This window comes from Euleptes europaea, chromosome 2 (genome assembly GCF_029931775.1).
Source record: "Euleptes europaea isolate rEulEur1 chromosome 2, rEulEur1.hap1, whole genome shotgun sequence".
Taxonomy (NCBI): Eukaryota; Metazoa; Chordata; class Lepidosauria; order Squamata; family Sphaerodactylidae; genus Euleptes; species Euleptes europaea.
The window spans coordinates 92,764,156-92,786,940 of record NC_079313.1 but is presented as its reverse complement, the minus strand read 5'-3'; the positions used below and the strand labels follow the sequence as shown (position 1 = coordinate 92,786,940).

The window sequence follows — 22,785 nt, the reverse complement described above, 5'->3', positions numbered from 1 at the left end:
CATATTCAATTTGTTAAGGAGTCCTGGCAAACACTTTGCATTAAACTCTGTCACATCCAGAACCCCGTAAAGTACATCAGCATACCTGGATATCAAGGATTAATCAGAGAATTAAACACTGGAATGGTACAGAGATCACATGTAACCATCTTGTTATGAAGTCCCCTGCACTGAATGAGGTGGATCCAAACAGGTTTTCTGCTGGTGAAAAGGGGAGGGGGAACCCTTTTGACCATCCCATATGTTTATGCCAGGGATCATGGGACCTGCATTAAAAAAGCCACGTGGGTCATAAACTGTGATAAGGAGGAGAACTGCAAAAGACAGTAAAAAAGCTGTCTGGATCCAATCCAGTATACAATGTCTAGGAAATCATGTGGTGGATTAAACTAAGGACTGCCCTTCTTAATTAGTGCTCACCCAATTCTGTGAATATATATTAGAAGAAGAAAGTTGGTTTTTATATGCCAACTTTCTCTACCAGTTAAGAAAGAATCAAACCGGCTTACTATCAACTTCCCTCCCCACAACAGACACCCTGTGAGCTAGGTGAGGCTGAGTGTGACTAGCCCAAGGTCATCCAGCTGGCTTTGTGGTAGGAGTGGAGAAACAAATCCAGTTCACCAGATTAGTCTCCGCCGGTGATGTGGAGGAGTGGGGAATCAAACTTGGTTCTCCAGATCAGAGTCCACCACTCCAAACCTCTGCTCTTAACCAAGCAGCATAAACAACACGACATTGAAAATGGTCTTTAAACAGCAGCCCTGCAAACAAACTCACACTGAGTACAGCAAGGAAAAAAGCAAAGAGATGCGCAAAATGAAAGTACTTTGAAGAATTCCATTTCAATCCGTCTAGACAGCAGCTCTGCACAAAAAACACACTGAGTAAAGCAAGGAAAAATGCAAAAGAGATGCACAAAACAAAGGTGATTTGAAGCACTCCATTTTAATCCGTCTAGAAGGCTGTAGTTGAAAATTATGACTAGACATCTATCCCGGCCTCCAACACAGCAGCCTGAAAACAATTCAGTCCTGAAGAATTTTCCTGAGTTCTAAGACTATACTCAATGATTTGATTTCATGGTTGGGTCTGAAAGGCCACTGACATCTGTGGATTGGGGCACAAATCATGTTTGTGCCCCACTTTGATAGTATTAGAGATTTTAGAGACTTCAGTACCAGATTTTTTACTACACATGGAACATTTCCAAACCAGTATTAGAATGAACAGCAAAGTGTAAATTATGCACATAATTTCCATCACTACAGAATGGCAGTGTTAAACACTAGATAAAAAGCAGCAGGGTTAGGCATTCTAGACAAATAACGGTGCTTTAGTTGCTTTCTGTCTATTGTACTGCAGATCAGTATGGTTATTCAGGATGCAACACAACAGCCTTTCTGGACAGCAAGCACATTTATATGGGAAAGTAGGTACAAAGCAGCCCAGAAGCATACGCTTGCTCACAGAGCCACAAAAAGGCTATAAGGAATCTTCGGCTGACTCACCCCTGTCTTTTAAGGCGAGCTCTGTATGCCAGAGCACCAACAATGATTGCAACCACAGCTATAACACCAACCACAGCTCCTTAAAGGGAAGGAAAAAACCCCTAGTGATAAACATTATCATAACTTACAAGGTGAAACAATTAACAGTTTTTCTGTTTAGGAACAGACCCTCCCTGTTAATGCATCAGCACAGAATGAAATGTTTTCCCAACAGCAGCTTTTGAGACAAGACCCTAAACAAAGCTTGAATCTAATCCAAGCCTAAACAAGAAAGGTAACTGGTGAAAACTGAAAACTGCTCCTGAGCTATATCCCAGGAACAAAAACAGAGCTAGGAATGAGGAGTGTGCTTGGGATGCTTGACCACCACTTTCTGGTTTCCAGTTTTAAACTGAATATCAAATATTTTGCCTCGTAAGACGTAGCAGATATTTCCAGGTTGCTGGCCCACAAGGGAACTGTCTGCATAGGAAAGCAGCCTATTACCTATTCTGTGTCCACTAAGCTGGGTGAACCATATGAAACCTGTAAATTTGTCAAGCAATCAAAGTACACTGACTTTGTTCCACATGAGATTTGCTCTACTAGATGCTAAGAAATATTGTCCGAGATTGAGTTTTCTTGAGAAGAAAATCTTAGGGTCAAAAGGCAGAGAGACTTACTTGTCCCATATCATATTTCTATCAAAGTAAAATATTGAAGTATTTTACCCTAATGACTTACCAACGACAGCTGGAACAGATACGTTGGATCCTGCGGGGAAACAGAGTAAACATTTGAAAGTGGCAGAAATGCATAAAGATAGTGGCAGATCATACCACACATTTTAAGTACTGAAACGTAGAACATTTCAAACAACAGTTTTATTGTACTAACACTTGTAAAAGGCAAGCTACCTTACAAGCCTCCTTGACCGAAGGGCAGTATAAATAAGGGAAAAGAAAGGAAATATCCCCACCCCCAGGCCATCTATTTTGGGTTGCTGCAGCAAAGCACCACTTGTATTTTTTTCATGGGGGGGGGAGGTTCTTCCATATCTGCAGAAATTTCTGGTCATAGTCCTAAGTGGCCCTACGGTGCAGATACATTGATCTGTATGGGTTGGGGGAGGAGGGAATACAAATGGCTATTAGATATACAGATGTGACAAATGTTTGAATTAACCACTGGAAATAATCTGCTCCAGAACAATCCATAATCAATCTAGAACAATCCATAATCAAATAGTCAAGCTAGGCAGTTTTGCATGAAATGCTGAGAGGCATCGGCAGGGACAGATTTATTTTTGTTAATGTTTCTCTATTTGGAACTAAGGAAATGATTTCCCATTGTAAAATAAAAGAGATATTCCAAGATTAATCTGTTCAGACCACAACTAATAATGGAGCATTCTCCCAGATCAGTTTTTCCAATGTAGCTCTATGTCCATTCAGGTAATCTTTTAGTAGTCACAGGAATGAATAACCTGCAACAACAAGCAGAAGTTGCTTGCATGAGCTGAGCATGCTTCCTTTGGAAAAAGATGCTAACATTTTGGAGGCAGACCAATTACACTTCCAGTGGCAGATATTGCTGAACTGAAGGGCATACGAGAATGCATCCCTAAGAACTGATTTCATAGAAGTGAAACAAAATTCAAGCATTTGTTGATTACTAACAGCAAGCCAACTATGGCTGCATATCTACCTTTGATTATTATGGCAAGTTTAGCTTTATGGCATGCAGGAATCACAGGAGAAATACTGAGCCTCAGGAAAAAAAAACTCCAACAACTTAATCACTTTCCTCTGTGCACTCTAAGCAGCAGGAGAAAAGCCTAAGGAAGATCTTATTTGTCACACTGTGGTCCCAGGTCATCAGCAACTGTGAGCCTTCGTCTTTTTCTAAACTACTAGGAAAGGAAAGAGAACCACAGATTTCTTCAGGGATGAGGCCCAGAAGACTAAAATGCAGAATCTTTTCTGCCTTATTCTGTCACCTCTTAACAAGCCTGATGTTCTGGATCAACACAAAGCAGATTGGCATAAAAAAGCTGCCTTACTTACTGCAACCACAACAACCAACTAGAATGTACTTCGCCCCCACCACCCTTTACCTGGTTCAGCCGTAGGCCAGTTTGGTGTATGTCCTATATGGAAGGAGGAAGAGTATTTATTTTAGTGGGGAAAACTGTCTCCGGCTTCCAATTGTTTTAAACTGGACCATCCGTGTCAGGGTGGGAAGCAGACAGGTGCCCCCTTCCATGGTGGATTTAGCTGCAGCCGAGATAAATCATAATTGCGAAACACCTACTTATCCGGAAGTGACGTTTTGTATTTCTTAGTTGTGATTCTTTGGACTTTGCACCTGGAATTCATATTTCTCAGTTGACTTATTGGACGTTGCGGAATCACCGTTTTTCTTCTGTATTATTATTTTTTGACCAAGGATTTGGCAGGGGTGAAGCAACCGTGCATTTTGTTATACTTTTGTGGTTTTGGCATATTTTCAATAATATCATCTAATGATGTACAATTAATTGTGGTATTTCATGGTTATTGTTAATCTCCAGGTACTAGCTGGAGATCTCCTGCTATTACAAGTGATCTCCAACCAATAGAGATCAGTTCCCCTGGAAAAAATTGCCACTTTGGCAATTGGACTCTATGGCACAGAAGTCCTTCACCAAACCCCGCCCTCCTCAGGCGCCACCCCAAAAACCTCCCACTCATGAAAAAGAGGAACTTGGCAACCCTAGCCTCTCCCTCTGGGCCCCCTCTGGGGGTGGTATTCAGGTTAAATTGTCGCATTGGCACTCGGTGATAAATAAGTGGGTTTTCGGTTGCAGTTTGGGCACTCGGTCTCTAAAAGGTTCGCCATCACTGTCATAGGGCTTCCACAAACCCACTCCTTTCTCCCCACTTCTTACTATGCAACTTTTCTGGTAGCTCTAGCTCCCAATAGCTTACAGTTTAGATGGGGAGGACAGAGTGAGCCACGAGGAGCCCACCTGGCAGAATGGCCTGCCCTACAACATCAGAAAAGCTCCCACATTTCTGTTGTTTCACAAAATGTGTACAATAGAGCTGCTTAGGAATGCACTTTCAGAAAGAGATAGGGGCCTGGTAATACAGAACAGTCCAGGAGAGCACTCTTTATAAAGGTAATGGTTGGAATTAACAGCCTGTGAAAGTTTCTGTTGGCTCTTTTTACTCCCATCTTCATACTGTATTGTTCTGTTAGGTACATTATCTAATTACCCTTTAATTTTCACTTAATTATGAAATCTAGGCTACAGGTTGTATGTATTATTATTTTTTCATTTTAATTGTATAACCCGGTTTCATTGTACATATTATACTGGTCTTTTTTGCACTGTCCTTATAACCCTGATCTACCTTCAGTCTCAACAATACAGGTAGATGAGAAATTTATTTACTGTATTTATAAGTCCTAGTTTTTTCCCAAATGCTCCCATATAAACATATGGAAAGTCATACACCCATTTCCTATGGCGTACCATTTCAACCCATGAAGACCACTGTGCTATATCACCATACTGATGAGATTCAAAGCTAAATGAGCTTCTCGCATAGGCCTTGAAACAAGCTGTGTCATGTTGGGGTGGGGGAGAAGGCAATCCCAATCTTTTATTGCCCTCCTTTGTCCCTAACATGGTCATCAACTTATATATTTTATTTCACAAAGCTGGAATAAACTCTACTTTTGTTTAAATGGGCTGAAAAATATCATTGGCCGTAACAAATTTGCCTACTCGGTCATTTCCCCCCCCAGCACAGCAATAGTTATTTTACTTTATAGTCCACCTTTCTCACTCAGAATCATTTTAGTTAGAGGACAATAATGTGTTAAGAGAGATTTATTTCTTTTCCTGACTGTCAGCTTCTCTACAAAAAAAAGTCACATTAAGGGTCTAATCAGGCTTTCTGCTGGTGGCTTCCAGTAAGGGGAGACTTTATATTGGGTGACCATATCTTGTACGCTGGGCTTCCCGTTTCTACATAGATTGTGTCGATCAGCTTAAAACCCTACTTGCTTTCATCTTATAGAATTGTAAAAATTATGCATTTAGCTAAGTTTAAGAAATGTCAGGAGATTTGATTTTTATCACATTATTTTTTTCTGGATTTGTAGGATTCATCTGTACTTGTTTATATTTGTCAAATTCTTACCTAAAGGTAATTCTTTATTTTAAATAAAATCACTGTCGCAAACAAGTTCTCTGATTGTTCTGCTGGAAAAAGATCTGACACCTGACCTATACTATTTCATTGTGTTGCAAGAGGTAAGTCTCTCAGAGAGTTTGCTTAATAGACTCTAACTTTAACTCTCCAGGAGCTAAATTTAGTATGAATCAATAAACTGGACACAAATTAAATAATTTTTTATACTGTGAAAAATGGATTACAGAAGTTACAAGACAATGCATTAAGAGAAGTACCCATCTATTTCCAAGACTGAAGTCTATTGCATTGTATGTAACCTGCGCCAAAAGATCAGCACTGGTTACCCATCTGTTTCCAGGGACCATTCAAAGTGCTGGTTCCTTTATGGCTCAGGCCAGCGTACCTGAAGGTCTGTCTCTTCCTGTACTATCCAGCCAACCAGTTAAGATCTGCCTCTCAAGACCTGCTATGTGTCCTCCCTTCAGGGGTGAGGTGGGTGGTGACTAGAGACAGGGCATTTTCTGTAGTGGCATCTAGCCTTTGGAACACCCTCCCCTGAGGATCACCTAGCACCTACTTTACTTTCTTGACACCAGGCCGAAACACATCATCTTTACCCAGGCTTTTCATTAGGGGTTGTATCTTACTAGCTTTTTAAATAGTTTGCTTCTGTTCAATGGCTTTTTGTTACATTGCTTTAATTGTAAGCCTCCAGCAGGACTTCGAAGAGGTGGCACAAAAATACCCTAAATAAACAATAATTGTATTTCTTTTAAAACAATGGCCTTGAATATGTACGTGTACCACATTACATGGAATGACAGAAGTGTGCTAGGGGAGACAAGCTGAACTTTAAGTATCAGACACATACAAACACATAATAGGAGATCATAGGAACTGTTTTACCAATTTCAGTTTTAGTGGTCTCTTCCATTGGATTTACTGTTGACCCAACTGGTGATTGTACAGTTGGACCTGTATAACAAGAGATGGGTACCGACTTTCACATGCTGGCTATAATGCACTGTGTTCTTTCAAAATGCACGTGTCTGAAAAGCCTAAACAGGGCACTATTAATGGCAAATTCACACAAACAGCTGTCTGAGGACTATCCTTGAAACAACATTTGGGAACTTTAGTACTTCTGAATCACCACATTTGTTATGTAAGCTTGCTTACTTCATACATTTAAGGAGCTGAACTATATATATTTTATATAAACCTATGGTTTACCAGTGGATGCTTTTAACCTGACCAACTTTTGGGTCAATACTGACACCAAATAAAGCAATGATACCCATAGAGTACTACAGAGTTGAGAAAGTCTATAAAGCCATCACAAAATTACAATCAATTATAATTTCAGCCCAAGATAAACCAAAGTATGCATCACCTATGCAAACTGACCTATAGTGAATATATTTGCTTATTTTACACATTTTATTCTGCTTCTGAAAGTGATGAGAGGTACAGACAGTTATGCTTGGCAGGAAGGCCCAACTTCCTTAAAAATTCCTCTCAGCCCTGACTCTCACTTCTGACATTTTATTAGCCCTTGCATGCACAGTTCCCAATCTGCAAACCTTTGCACATTTGCATTAAAAGAAGCACCTTCAAACATAACAAGGATGAGTTTGCTGGCAAGGAAAACACATAATGATCTCATATAAAAGCTGCTACATATACAAAAGATCAAAAGCTCATATTACGTATTACTGAATCAAGAAAAATGCTTCCTTATGCACAGCAGCTGAAACTCATACTTCTCACAAAAATATACTAGAGGAATGTGACAAATCCATTTTTGCACTTCAGTTCACTGCAATCAATGTTACTGAAGAATCATTAATCTGTCTTGAATAACCTTAAGTGACTTGAATCTGGACAACAATACAACAAGAAGTTCCATGCACCAGACCCATTTCTTAAGCAGACTGCCTGGTAAGATGGCAAACTTCTTTCAAAACCAAGTAGCGTTTCCTATGCAGTTTGGCATATGTCAGGGGTCGGCAAACTCATTAGTCAAAAGAGCCAAATATCAACAGTACAACGATTGAGATTTCTTTTGAGAGCCAAATTTCTTAAACTATATAGGTAGGTACACTGTTTATTAACTTAATAAACTTTAATTAAAGTTTTAAGTCTTAATTAAACTATAGGTACACTGAATAAAACTTGATATCATACTTAATAATGATCTTATTTATTGATAAAAATTAAATTGTAAGTCCCTACCATTTCCCCCTCCCTGTCTGGAATCCTCGTCTGGAGTCCTGGTCTACCGCCATAAAAGCCTATTGGTAGACCTGGCCTCTGGCTGAGTCCCATTGGGAGGCCAGGTCTACCCATTGGCTTTCTTGTCAGTAGACCTGGCCTCCGGAGGCCCATAGAAGCCAATTGGTGGACCTGGCCTCTGAAGGGGGACTTTTTCCCCTCCTCGGAGTCCAGGTCTACCGCCAAGAAAGCCAATGGGTAGACATGGCCTCCCAATGGGACTCAGCCGGAAGCCAGGTCTACCAAAGGAAGTCCGCCCCGCCCAACAGCTGATAGACGGGGGGGCAGGAACCGCCGAGCCGCCCGCCCAGCAATCGCATGGCTAGAGGGGAGGGGAGGCTTTAGCCTCCCAACCATTGAGGGCAAGGGAAAGGGGGACCCGGCCATTCTCCACGGTGTGTGGGGGGGAAGACAATGCGCCCGCTCGCCCACTCTCTCTCTCAGGCACGCCGGCTCTGCAGCCCGGTTGCCGGCATGAGCGGGCACAAGAGCAGGGGCTCCGAACCAAGTTCGGAGAGCCGCACTCAACGGGCCAAAGAGCCGCATGCGGCTCTGGAGCCGCAGTTTTGAGACCCCTGGCATATGTCATGGTGGTCTTCTATTCAAAGGAAAGATCTCACTTGCAGCCCAAGCCACTGGCTACACCTAAAGTAGGCCTTTGGATCTCTGGCTCCATACTAGCTAGAACACAAGTAAGGGCAGATTGCGGTAATAGAATATGTATGAGTTTATGAAACACTCAGCAGCTCATTCCACGATAGAAACATGCATCCAAAACTCAGTGCTTTAATCTAATCATGATATAGCTCACCTGCTGAAGTGCCACCTTCTACATACCCTCCTGTAGAAGTAGTTGGAGGAGTACCTGGCCAATGAGGGGAGGGGAGAAAATGCATGGTTTAGTACTACATTTATGATAGTCAGAATTAAACACTGTTCAAAAGATATGAATTATTTACCCGGGATACATTCTGGAAGGCGAGGTTGCCATGTACTATCAGCTCCACATGTAATTAAGCCTGTGTTCCCCTTTAGTCTGTATCCTTGAACACAGCTAAATGCTATTTTGTCCTGATATGTGTATGAAGGCTGATATGAAGTTTGCATTACTCCATTTGAGACTTCAGGTGTACGACAATTCACCTCTGGAAAGAGAAGAGCAGCATTAATAAGAAAATATGTGGACCAAAGAAGAAACTGGGGGCCAATTCTGCCAGGTGAAAGCCATCAAGAACCACTCCCTCACTTAAATATGCTTGCTGTTTTCCTTGCAAAAAAAAGTGAAAATGGAATGCAAGAGCTATTCTACTTTCAGTTAAAAGACCAACAGACAGCTAATACATAACTTTGTCAAAAAAATAAGCTGCACCCACTCCACAGGCTTAAGTTTATTTCAAAGCATACTTAATCCCTGAGGGAGTTCAAAAATGTGACTGCAAGATACAATTAAGGATCAAGGCCTGGTCTGTGATCTCAAGCTTGTTTATGTGGAAATAAAATCCAGTAAAATCAATCATTCTGATTATTCTTACAATCGTGGCTTTCTTTCAGCATGCGGTTACAATTCAGCTAACTAAAAGTTATATTAAGTCTCATAGGAATAAATGGATCAAATTTGTCAAAGACAGGTTTCAATGAAAGCAGTGTGACAATGCCATCACCATAAAGTTAAGCTCCATCATGCCTATGCTCAAGCGCTCCCCCCCAACTAATTTTAGCAAGGCATATACAAAGACAATGCTCTTCCCCCTTAGCACTGTTACTGCACGACTTCTACTGAATCTCTCACACAAGCAACACTGAAATGAAAGGAACTTGCTCAGCAGATCAGTGCTTGGGGGACTGCACTGTTATCAGGTATTCCCAAATCCCCCCCAGCAGTTACATACAGAAAAAACAATTTAGTATATAACGAGAAAGATATAAACATGCATTTCCATCACCTTTACATTCAGGTGCAGGTTCACTCCACTTTCCATTCAGGTCTTGGTCAGATCTACACACAAGAGCCTTGCTTCCAATCAGAGAGAATGGTTTGTCACATCTGTATGTTACTGTTGAGCCATAGTTATACTCTCCCTGCCCATTATGGGTCCCATGGGCAATTGTAGGAGGGGGGCGGCAAGGAATACCTGGGGAGATCAGTGACCTTTTGTTTAAGGAGTGTAGTTGCAGAGGTACAACACTGTATTTGGGCTGATGTCGTTTTCATTTACAAACAGCTAGTTGGTTGAAGTAGTCAAGCAGGTACACCTTCTGACACCATACTGGAAGAGAAGTGAACTTTCTTCTAGATAAACCAATCCATTCAACATTTTTGTCTCTCCCTTATTCTGAAGAGCTTAAATTAGAATAACATGTAGAGTTTTCCCTACTTCATTTCATCCTCAACAATCCTGCTAAGAGAGGTTTGGCTGGGAGTACAAGAGTGTCCAAGTCATTCAGCAAGTTTCACAGCGGACAGGGGATTTGAATCCTGATCTCCCAAAGCCATGTCTTATATGCTAACTATAATAGCTCAAGGAGCTGACTTCTTTCCAATGCCTTCTAAGCACAAGAGCGGAAATAGTCTGGGAAGCAGGTTATCCTCCCAACACTAGCTTCTAAAGATGGTCTAACAAAGGCAGTTATTCTTAAACAGATGCTAATATGATTAAAATGTTTTCATAGCCATGTTTATACTAGACAACACAATTTCCTAGTCCAGAGTAAAGTGGTTCTGGTAGAATGCTGGTAACTTTACTTGCAATGTAGGTATTTTAGACTTCACAATTATGGGAGGAGAAACATTTTAAAGTTGCATAAAAAGATCTAGCAGGTACTGCTTTCTACCTTAAGGCTGGTGCCTTCTTAGCAGGTATACAGTAATTAGAGGAAGTAATTGCCACCCGATTCATTCTCCCAAACATCCTGCCCCAGCCCATCTTCGGTGGAGTGCTTTGAAGTGAGCAAAGGACAGATGGAAAGAAAGCAGAAAGATTAAACCAGGGTGATCCGTCACAAACTTCACAACCCCTTGTAATAATATGGAAGCGATTTCTGGTTTAATCCATCCCTTCAGTTGAAAAAGTGAGTCTAGCATTCGAAATACTGGATTAGGCAAAACAACGTAATGCCAGATGGAGCAGCCTAGAAATAAATTCCAGCTAACATGTACTAAACACTGCTTTATTGTTTATGGAGCTCTTCTGCTAATAATGATAAAGGAGCAGAATTAGTATGCCTTTTACGAGTATTTAGATTGTGAAGTACACCTCTACAAATACTTCCTAATCCTAGATAGGACACACAGAAACATTTAAGGAGGCTGAAGAAATGGGATACTGGTGAAGAGTATCCTTTTGGCAGGACTTCAGTCATCAACTCAGGTTTTCCTCTCACACAAATCTTAACTGCTTCCCACCACCTCGGATGCAGTCATCCTATCCTGTGTGATTTTCCAAGCACAGATGACAAAGTGTCTCTCATGCCACTGCATTTTCCTGCCTTTGGAGAGACAGCAAGTTATCAGCTGGGTGACAACTATTGTGGTGGGTTCATTGGACCTAATCAGTAATGAATGCCAGGTTAGGGGAAGGTGAAGGAGAAAAGGCAGAGACAATATACGGAGATTTGAAGTTATGTCTCCCTGCAGTTTGGGCAACGCTGCAACGTTTTAGGCTCTGGGGTTCTTTGCCAAGGCCTCTGCAACATGACAGTCACACTGAAATACTTCAAGAAAGACTTTAAGGAACAGATCGTCTTACGTTGGCAATGAGGTGGATCACGATCCCAAACAACAGCACCGCCTCTCAACACACACCGAGCTCCATTTTGCCCGATTGGTCTGTATCTAAAAGGAACAGAGTTTTACATATTAGAGCACATGGCCCAATGGGAAAATACAGAATATTTTCTCAGGAGGTGGAGGCTGGCTGTCAAGGTCATTTGATTACTGACAAAGCTGAGGAAAACCCAAGCTACCACAAAACATTTTGTTACTGAGGCTTTAAAACTTCATATGCTAGAAGCTGTGTTCTCAAAGATTTCAGTGAACCTTCTCAGTTCAAGATGAAATGGTCGCTTGCCTGGAAATACCTGCTTCTGTCCTTGGAATTGCCATTAAAAAACACACCAAGAAACAATAAAGCAGGACCACATGGGTTCACAGTATGCTTTCAGTTGTCTAAGACTGACACACTAAGACAAAGTGTGATGGAAACATGGATAGTTTATCTTTCGTGGTGACAAATGTTGCAGCACGCTGACTTTTCCTTTGTACCCATTAGGATACAATGGCAGTAGAATGCATCCATCAACTCAGGAGAGATTTGGCCCCCTTAACCTCAAGGCCTTACTGAGATGCAAGACAACATTTTGAAAAACAATTAAAGAACAGATTTTAAAACTAAGTTTCAAAACGGGAAGGATGCAGGGAGAGGACAGAGTGTTTGAGTGTTTATTTACCAATGAGGTCACAGGCACTAGCCAGTAACTGTGTACCCATGAGCAAGCCATATTGTACTGCTGAAAGTTGGTCAGCCTACTGGTCAAGAGAATCACCTGTGAACAAAGGAAATCCCCAATTTTTATACAGTGATTATCTAGATGACCTTAAGCAAGATACTTACCCTCAGCTCTGCCCCCACAGAAAATTACTTATTCAATATTTATTCTCTCAAATTTTCCACTCAGCTCAAGAGGAATACAAATATGACCACAGGTCACAAATCAAAGTTGAGAATACAATTACACTATAAAAAAATTCACAAAGTTTCCAAAGAAAGCAACACCAGACTGACCACATGTGAGAAGATATTATATTGCGGTAATAATAAAGGACGTCACAATACAAGCCCTATAAACTGTAAAATAAAGATTCATGTCTACTCACTGTATGCTAGCAGGGTTGATGACCTACATTATCCCTTAACAGAAATGGTCTTTTGACTGCAAATGAGACTAGCCTGCAACCAGCACACTAGCTGACAAAGATTTCTGGACCCAGCATAAAGGTTGCCCTCCCCCCATTAACATAAAATCATCTGGCAGCTTGAAGAACCACCAAATAACCCATTTAGTGCCCACCTTTTGTGGCTAGAGGGTGATGAAGGCATACACATTTTCCAAACAAATGGAGAGTTCTCACATCCATATCTAAAACATATTCACTCATTAAGTAGCATGTGCCAATGGACAGCACGTAGCACACACCACAGAAACTGTTGGCCTCATCACAGGACTCCACATCTCATCACTGTAGTGTGAGAAGTGGCTCGACTGAAAAAGTAATGAGCATACACACATGTATGCATGGCAGTAAGGACACAGTGGGTCATAAAAGGGCCCACGCTAAGGTCTGTACTAAACACGGGGATATAAAGCTCAGTCAGGCTTTCAATTATAGATATCACTGGGGATGTGGGAGGGAGGTAGCTGTGAATATAGCCTTGGATACTCACTGTGAGGGCTTATTCTCCTCTGAGGCAAAGGGCATCCTGAGCTGCGGGTTGTTTTCCCTCTCCATCCGGGTAGGCAGGACTAAAAGATTCTGACTTCCTGTGATACTTGGCGGGAAAACAGCCTGAGGAAGCCAGTTACCGTCTAGACTAGCTACATGGACAGCAGTAGGAAGAACTCGCTATATACAATAACTGTAAAATGCAACCGCACATAACCGAACATGAACAAATAGAAAGATAGAACATATTCCTGCGCTAAGCAGGAGTCTGAAGAGGTAACGTATAATAGGAGTATACGAATTTATATTGTAGGAATCGATATAAGGGAGGGGCAGGATGCCCTTCGCCTCAGAGGAGAATAAGCCCTCACGGTGAGTATCCAAGGCTATATTCTCCCCTGAGGCAAGGGCATCCTGAGCTGCGGGACTTATAAGAGCTCCCAAAAAAGGGTGGGATAAACTACAATTACTCAACTACATTCTGCAGGACCCTGCGGCCAAAGGCCGCCTGTGCTGAGGACCATGTGTGAATTTTATAATGTTTGATAAATGTTGAAACCGAGGACCAGGTTGCGGCCCGGCAAATTTCTTCCAGTGGGGCCTATTTGTCAAAGGCTGCAGTGGTTGCCATACTCCTGAGGGAATGAGCTGTGATGCCCTCAGGCACTGGTTTGCCAGCTATCTTGTAAGCTTCAGCTATGCATGCCTTGATTGTGTTACTGATGGCAGTGGCTGACATCCTTTGTCCTTTACTGGGGTTAGAAATTCCTATGAATAGGAAGTCTGACTTCCTAATTTCTGCAGTAAGCTTAATGAATGTGCGGATGGCTCTCCTGAGATCTAAGGTATGCCATAATGCTTCGGTTGTGCCAGATGGATGGGGCAGAACGATGGGAGGTTTATTTCCTGAGATCTATGGAAATGAGAGTTTACTTTAGGACGGAAGGTGGGGTCAGGAGTTAGGACGACCTTGTCCTTATGGAAGACACATAGGCCTTTTCTAATGGAAAGAGCTCTGAGTTCCGAAACCCTCCTAGCTGAGGTGATAGCTGTAAGAAAGAGGACCTTCATGCGAAGATACCTCATCGGAACCGTTTTGAGGGGTTCGAATGGTGGGCCCGTGAGAATCTTAAGGACCAGATTAAGATTCCATGTAGGGAACCTGTGGATGACTGGAGGTTGAATTTGGGATACCCCTTTTATAAAGGCGGAGATGTGTCTATGCTGTGTCGTGGGATGTCCGTCCATGAAAGGAACGACGGTAGAAATGGCAGCCAATTGTCTTCGTAAGGTGGAAGCCTTAAGATTCTGTCTAACCCCTTCCTCTAAAAATTCCAGGATGCCGGGAATGTCAGGGTGAAGTGGGTCCATTTTCTTTCTCCTAGCCCAGCAGACGAAAGCCTTCCACGACGCGTTGTAAATGCGCCTGGTGGAGGGCTTTCTGGCTTCTAAAATTGTGTTGACCACTTCGATGGAATAGCCCAGCTCTAATAGTGACCGCCTTTCAAGTGCCAGGCGGTCAAACAGAACCATTGAGGGTCTGGATGTAGGATGGGTCCCTGACTGAGAGTGTTGGATTTGGTTGGAATTTGCCGTGGGTCTTGACAGGACATGCGCTTTAGAGTTACAAACCATGGCCTCCGAGGCCAGTATGGGGCTATTAATATCACGTTGGCTTTGTATTGATGGATCTTGCGGAGGACTTTTGGTAGTATGGGGATTGGAGGGAAAGCATACAGCAGTCCCTTGGGCCACGGGCTGAGAAGGGCGTCTGTGCCTTCTGCTTTTGGGTGAAAATACCTGGAGTAAAATCTGAGTACCTTGCGGTTTGATTCGGAGGCAAACAGATCTACTAAGGGGGTGCCAAATATTTCTGTAATCTGAAGAAATGTTCCTGAGTCTAACTCCCATTCTCCTTCGTCTAAATTTTGCCGGCTTAACCAGTCGGCCTGGCAATTGAGGTCTCCCTTGATATGTTCCGCTCTGATCGAGGGAAGATTGAGTTGAGCCCAAGAGAGAATTGCTACTGCTTCCCTGTGCAGGGAAGAGGACCTGGACCCCCCGTTTGTTTATGTGCGCTTTTGTAGCGACGTTGTCCGTTCTGATAAGTACATGATGGTTCCTGATTGTGTCTGCAAACTTCCAGAGAGCTAATTTCACAGCTCTCAGCTCTAGCAGGTTGATATGAAGCCGTGATTCCTGGTGTGTCCAGCGTCCCTGGGCTACCTGATCTTTCAGGATGGCCCCCCATCCGAAAAGACTGGCGTCTGTGAAGACTTGAACTGGGTCTTTGTGAATGTACTGTGTGGCTTTGCTCAGGTTCGACGGAGCGGTCCACCACAGTAGACTGTGTCTGACATTGTGTGGAATTGTCACTGACTTGACCTTTTTTCTTGCTATGTCTACTTGGTGGGGTCGTAGAAGCCACTGAAGGGGGCGTGAGTGAAAGCGCGCCCATGGAACGATCGCTATGCACGACACCATCAGGCCCAGTAGAGCCGCAAGGGACATCAGCATAGCGGACCTTGATTTGGTCAGTTTGGTAGCAAAGGTTTTCAGTTTGCTTATTCTCTCCTGGGACAGAGATAAAGAATTGGTGTTTGAATTGATTCTGGTTCCCAGGTGTGTCATAATTTGGGAAGGTTGTAAGGAACTCTTGTCGAAATTTATGAGATATCCATGCTCCTGGAGGACCTGGATAACGCGATCTGTATGGGTGTGGGAGAGATTCGGTGTTGGAGCACAGATCAGGATATCGTCCAGGTACGGATGAACCTGGACTCCTTCCTGTCTGAGGGTGGCAATGACGGTTACCAGCACCTTCGTGAAGACCCTCGGGGCGGATGTCAACCCGAAGGGGAGGGCTCTGAATTGGTAATGGTTGGGGCCATAGGCGAACCTGAGGAATGGTCGGTGTAGTGGATGTATAGGAATATGGAGGTAGGCCTCCGTCAAGTCCACAGCCGTCATAAAGGTGCCAGGGAGTAGAGATTCCACGATTGACTTGACTGTTTCCATGCGGAAGTGTTTTCAAGCCATCCTCTTGTTGATATACTTCAAGTCGAGGATGGCCCTCCAGTCGCCGTTTTTCTTTGGCACGGTAAAAAATATGGAATATACTCCCTGGCCCTTCTGAGAGCTGGGGACTGGCTCTATGGCTTTGATGTGTAACAAGTGTTGAATTGCTGTTATTGTTCTTGAGTGTTTCTCTGATTTGAGTGATATTGGGGAATTTAGGAAGAGATCCCGAGGTCGGGACGTGAATTCCAAGAGGTAGCCATTTGATAGGATCTGGGAGACCCATTTGTCCGGGTTGGACAAGGCCCACCTTGCTGTGAACATTTGTAGCCTCCCCCCCACGTGGGTGTGACTGGCGTCACTGAGGGGTTTTTTTGGATAATCGGTCGCCCTTATCCGACCTGGCCTGGAAGTTTTGGGGTCTAGAGAATCTCCCCCCTCTGCGAAAGGATCTGGTATTGTTCCATGATCCCCGGCTTGACACCCAAGAGCCTCTCCTGAAGTCTGTTCTGAATCTTGGAGTGAATTTGGGGGAATGAAAGGAATGATACAGAGGAGAACGCTGGTCTTTTTTGATTTGCATGGGAAGGACCTGTTTTTTATCCTTTGTTTCAACAAGGATACTGTCCAGCTTTTCTCCGAAAAGCCTCCCTTCCTTGACTGGATAGGCCATCAGTGTGGTTTTGGCCTTAAAATCAGCTGGCCAGGACCTGAGCCATAGACCCCTTCTAATGGAGGTGACTGATGCCATTGACCTTGCTACTGAGGACATGGTATCTAGAGAAGCATCCGCCATCACGGTCAAGGCAGTTTGTACTCTGTCAAGACCGCCAAGAACTCTGAGGCTATCATCTGGTACGAGTTGTATAATTTTCTTGATCCATAAGTACGCAGCCCTAGCGAAGATGGAAGTGGTAGCGCTGGTCTGAATGGCCATGGCTGAGGCCTCATGCGCCTTCCTCGCCAGGTAGTCTGACTGATCCCTCAGGGAACCCACCCCGTCTTCTGGGACCAAACCTGGTGACTGGAGGTCCAAAACTGGGGCGTCCACTAAAGGAACCTTGAGCATTTCCATAGCATGTGGGGCCAGATTGTATAACTTTTTGATACTAGTGGGGAGTTGTTTATTGGGAGTTTGGTGCTCCCATTCATCTCTGACCGCGTTAATGAAAAATTCTGGGAAGGGTACTGAATTAGTTGTTGGTTTAGGTCTTGGAAAGCATTCCTTGACCCCTTTTTTTAACTTAGACTTTGGCTCTTCAGATTGATCTGATTCCTCATTGAGATCAAGGGCGAGGATAGCCTTTGCCAAAAGGGCCTGATAATCCTCCCCAGAAAAAAGTCTGTTATGCTGTTCTACTTGTAGAGGTGGGTCTTCGTCGGAATCAAATTCCCCCTCCTCTTATTCCTCCTCCTCCTCATAATCTACAGAAGAAATGGGAGACTTAGAGAGATCCATTTGATTCTCCCTGGTTTCACATGGCTTAGCCTTCATTGCTGCTTTTGTAGGCCATGACCCACTTCTGCCAGCAGAGGAAGCATCGACCTTTGATTTTGCCTCATTTACAGCAGAAGTGCAGTTGGAAAAGGAAGGATTAGGCGGGAGATTGGGGGGGGGAGGGAAGGGTCCAATCCCATAGGGGGAGGGAGGCGAGTTTGAAAAGATTGAAAGGCCATCCACTGACGCTGGAGGGCATAATTAATAAGGTCATCAGCGTTTTGCCATGAAATAAATTGTGCGGCCGCCACCTCCTGGGAGGGGGGGGGGGGCTGCCAACTCCCGGCGGGAACGTTCCTGTTTGCGCAGGGTTACCAGAGGATGCAGCTGCCATCGGATCCGAACGTCCCTGATTATTGTTGGGCGGTTTAGCCGGTTTGGGGGAAGAGGTGGGTGACTTGCGCCCGGCTTTTGCCCCTGCTCCAACTTTAACGCCGCGTCTCTTTCTCCGGGCGCCCGGTAGCTGCGGCGCGATTTTGAGCGCCTTTTTAGGCTTTTCTGAAGGCGCCTCCAGATCAGGCGCCTGGGTCTCTCCCAGTTCCTCTTTGCTCCCTAATGGTCCGCCTGGGCGGCCGTTGGGAGAACCGGAGCCCTTGGGGTTGCTCTGCACCAGCCCCCTTTGATAGTCCTTCTCTGAGAGAAGGTCGTCTTCCCTGACTAAAATGGCGTCGGCCATCTTGGCTAAGGTAATAAGGACGGGAAGAAACAAGGGGGGGGGGAGAAGACAGACTAACACTTAAAACACGAGGGCAAAGGACCAAAGGCAAAGACCAAGGACTCACGGACTCTGAGAGGTAAGGTGGAACACTGAAAGGGAAGAAATTGCTTCTAGCTAAAAGAAGTAAAGCCGAAGGCACGGAGCTGTGCGGAGTCGCCTGCTCCACCCGGATAGGCAGGACGGAAACTGGCTTCCTCAGGCTGTTTTCCCGCCAAGTATCACAGGAAGTCAGAATCTTTTAGTCCTGCCTACCCGGATGGAGAGGGAAAACAACCCGCAGCTCAGGATGCCCTTGCCTCAGGGGAGAATTTCCTGCATTGTGCAGGGAGCTGGACTACATTACCCTGGTGGTCCTTTCCAATTCTGTGAAATAATGAGATTGAGAAAAGTGTCAAAGAGCCTGCTTCCTACTTTGAGGAGCCCTCATGTTTGGGAGGCACACTTTGTTGCAATAACAACTTGGCCAGTATATACAAGACTCCTACCTTTACAGAGGGATGTGAGACAAAACCTTGCATTTAATTCCTACCAATCTTGCGGTGAGATTTCATAAACTTCCAAGCTCTACATAGAGGTTGAGCAAATAATCCAGTTTTACACTCATTTAAACTGATCTGGCAGGCAATCTACAGCTCACCCTTCATTGCAGATAAAGGTTATTTGAGCACCAAGCCGAAGGTCGCTGTCTTCTACTATTCTGCCATCCTCTATATTGGGAACAGGACACCGTCTTCCTAAGACAACGATTAGGACATTACCTTATTATTTCATAAAAAGTAGCAGTATGAGAACACAGAATACTGCTCGTATCTTGTATGTCATTTCTCAAGACACAATGGCAAATTCCAGCAGTATCTACCGATCCCCTTCTTCTACAGCAGTCCCCCAACCTGCCTTCTGTGGCACTGATTAAGCTCTCCAGACCCCAACCACTCTGAAACAGAAATGTAGGTTGCTCAGCAAGCTGCAGGGAGAGGTGGTGGTAGGGAAGTCTTAAGTTCAGCCTTCACATGTCATAGGAAACAAGCCAAGGTCTTTGATGAGTGACTTCTACCGTCTAACATATTTGACATGCAAGAAATTCAAATATGCAAACACCTGAGAATAAGAATCCCAGTATTTAGGGCATGCATACAGGCTTGGCTCAAGACTAAACTGGCATTTTCCACTGACTCCTCCTTCCCACTGCAGACCCTCCCTCATATTATTCCTCAGGATCCCCTACCCCCAAAAGCAGCATTTTGTGTAGATCAGTGGGCTGCAGTCGGAAGGGGGAGAAAGTTCCATTCCACTGATAGAAAATTCAGTTTGGATCCAATTCATATTACTGTAGGGCACAAGTCAGTCCCCAGGCAAGTGCAACTGTATAATGCTTCATTCATGTCCTGGAACCAATGAAAAGACATTTAATTTCCTGCCAGTTCTGACTTAATTATTTTTATCCAGCCCCTTTCCCTCCCAATTACTTTGGCAGGGTATACCTATCCCCGTGCCCCGATGAACACTGGGCACAGAGAGAGAAATTAGCCAGAGACCAACCAATGAGTTTACATGCTACGGTGGAAATCTGCATCCAGGTCTCCCCAGTCCGAGTATGATACATTATCCTTGTCACTACTGGCAGGGCACTGTAAAAGATCCGTACGAATTTTTTGGCAGATACTAGGGAAGGTGGTACAGGTAACATGGATAGAAACCAGGCATTACACAAAGTGGAAGACCTCCAAAATGCTAAATTCAGTCCTGCAGATAATTTGAGGAGACTGCAAGAGGGTACATGCCTTAAGTATTGTAATCATCCCCAAGGGTTCTGTAACTTTCTACAACAGCAGAATCTGATTGAACCCTGCTGCAATATGCTGAGGGTCAAATGAGATGTGTGTGTTTCTGCAGCTTCCAGAATTTTATGAAAGATGTCAGGAACATGTGTTCCTGACATATGGATCAGGACCACAGCACAAGGAGGGGGTAAGCCTCCCCCTTGAAGTTTCCCCAAATCAGTAACTTACCTGTACCCCTATCAGTACATACATGTTTCCCCAATGGGGAACTCCCTGGAGCTACTTCAGTTTGAGAAAATTGGGGGGGGGGCTTGGATCCCACTTGCATCAAGCTCCTGATCAGAATTCAATTCACATGTGCCTGATAATTACATTTGAAAAAATACTGAGGAGCTGTGGAAATGTGAACATCTGGTTTGACCCCGGAAGATTATTGACCTGATCTAGTATGGGCAGTCTGCAATTCTGCATATTCTGCTAGCACAGTTATTGATTTTGTAGCATATTCACTACTTCTTGAACGGCTACGTAAAAGAAAGATTAAAAAGTGAATTGCAGAAGGCTTTGTATAGGTGTTTCAATCTACATTCCAGAAGATACTCACCTCGACAAGACACAGAAACCTCGGACCATTGTGAAGTTTCAAGGCATTCAGTTACCGGTCGTATTTGAGAAGTAGGTTCATAACCTGGCAAGCAAGTGTAAGTCAACCTGGTCCCAACAGGAGAGCTTGGCCCAACATCTTGCTTTATCTGAGCATTGGGGAAGGATTTTGGAGGGCCACAGTCACCTGGAAATAAAGACACACAGGAAGATTTGATTATGTTGGGAGAGGAAAGGTTGATTGTAGCACCGATCTCTAGAGAGTTCATTAAGTCACATAAAAAAAAAAGGACTGAGATCTTTACAATAATATTCTTGGAGACTCTTGCAGTTAATCTGCTGAATACAGCTGGATCAAGACTGACTGCAAGACGACTTGTTTTCTTTGTCATCCATCAAGGATGTGGATTTTCTGGAAAGTTTCCCAGAAAAAAATGTGTCCTAACCAAAGCATCTGATCTAGCATGTTAATTGACTTCATTTAGTAAACAAATTTAGAGGTACTTCATATTAATTGTATGGCCCTATAGCAGATGCCTGAGCTGAAATATTTGATTAGGAAGAAAAAGTACAAGTCAAATGAGGTTTAAACATTATAATCAAACCAATTCAAACCTCTATGTGAGATTTTTATGGGACTAATCTTTGTACCTACTTAAAAGCAATATAGCTATTAACCCCTTTATGCCATTTAATTTCCCCTCCAAAACCCCCAGTGCATTGAAAAGTGCTGACATTCTAATTTTAGCACACCTAACTACAGTACATGATATGCCACTGACATGGTTTTCCATTCATTTGGCTCAGAATAATTGAACTATTGTCCACAAAGGTCACTGTGGCATTTCATCACTTACATTATCTGTTAATTCCATACCAGACTGGTGATTACAACATCCCTTCTACAACTGGGTAACAAAAATGAGAAACACCTATACTACATGGAGGATACACTTCTAGTAAGCAGTGTGTGTGAACAAGGTCTTGGGGTATGGGTGGAATGTAAGCTAAATATGAGCAACCAGTGTGATGCAGTGGCAAAAAGACTACTACAGTCTTGGGGTGTATCAACAGAGGCATAACATCCATAGTCCCGCTGTACATAGTCCCACTGTACAACACACTGGTCAGGCCACACCTGGACTACTGTGTGCAGCTCAGCGGACCTCACTTCAAAAAGGATGTGGACAGAATGGAGTGGGTGCAGAGCAGAGCAATGAAGATGGTCAGGGGCCTGGATGATGACCCTTTACAAATGCAAACTTTCCCATGGAAAAAAAAAGCAGTGGAAAATGTTCCTGAACTCTACTGCATGTTAATCCAAGGAAACTATATTTTGGGATTTCACCTGTAGGCCACTTTCTGATGGTGGTGAATGCCTGATGCTCACAAAATCCCCAACACAGAAAGTCTATTCACTGACGTACTCCTAAACAGCCTAGTGTTGACATGGAAGACTGCACATTGGCAAGCAGATGGAAAAGATCTAAGTGACAGCCAGGCGATTGGTGATGTCACATGACAGCTCATGACTGAGCAGAAAAACTGGCTTGAACTGGACTGAGCTAGATGGTCCTGGAGACAAGGCAGCCAACTGCTGATTGGCTGGCAGGCTATGCCAGTAATGTATGTAAGTGTAATATATATGTATTTGGTTGTGGGTTGACAGAAGTGGTTGCTTTGTGAAGCACTTTGACACTGTGAAATAAAATAGCACTTTTCTATACGTGCTGACTCTGCGGTATTCACTCGCCTCTGGGGTGTCTGATACTTCTT

At 43.6% G+C, this 22,785-nt stretch overlaps 1 protein-coding gene across 1 annotated transcript in view; it reads right to left on the bottom strand.

Annotated features, from left to right (window-relative positions):
* The window catches only part of LOC130473317 (complement component receptor 1-like protein), a 113,576-nt gene extending 92,171 nt beyond the window's left edge, over positions 1-21,405 (bottom strand). Inside the window, exons 1-4 of the mRNA XM_056844840.1 lie at positions 21,375-21,405; positions 21,011-21,196; positions 19,263-19,359; positions 11,698-11,783 (exon numbers count right to left, since the gene is read on the bottom strand). Of these exons, the coding sequence (XP_056700818.1) occupies positions 11,698-11,783; positions 19,263-19,359; positions 21,011-21,196; positions 21,375-21,405 (400 nt within the window). The remainder of the gene's footprint in view (positions 1-11,697; positions 11,784-19,262; positions 19,360-21,010; positions 21,197-21,374) is intronic.
* Positions 21,406-22,785: the final 1,380 nt, after the last annotated feature.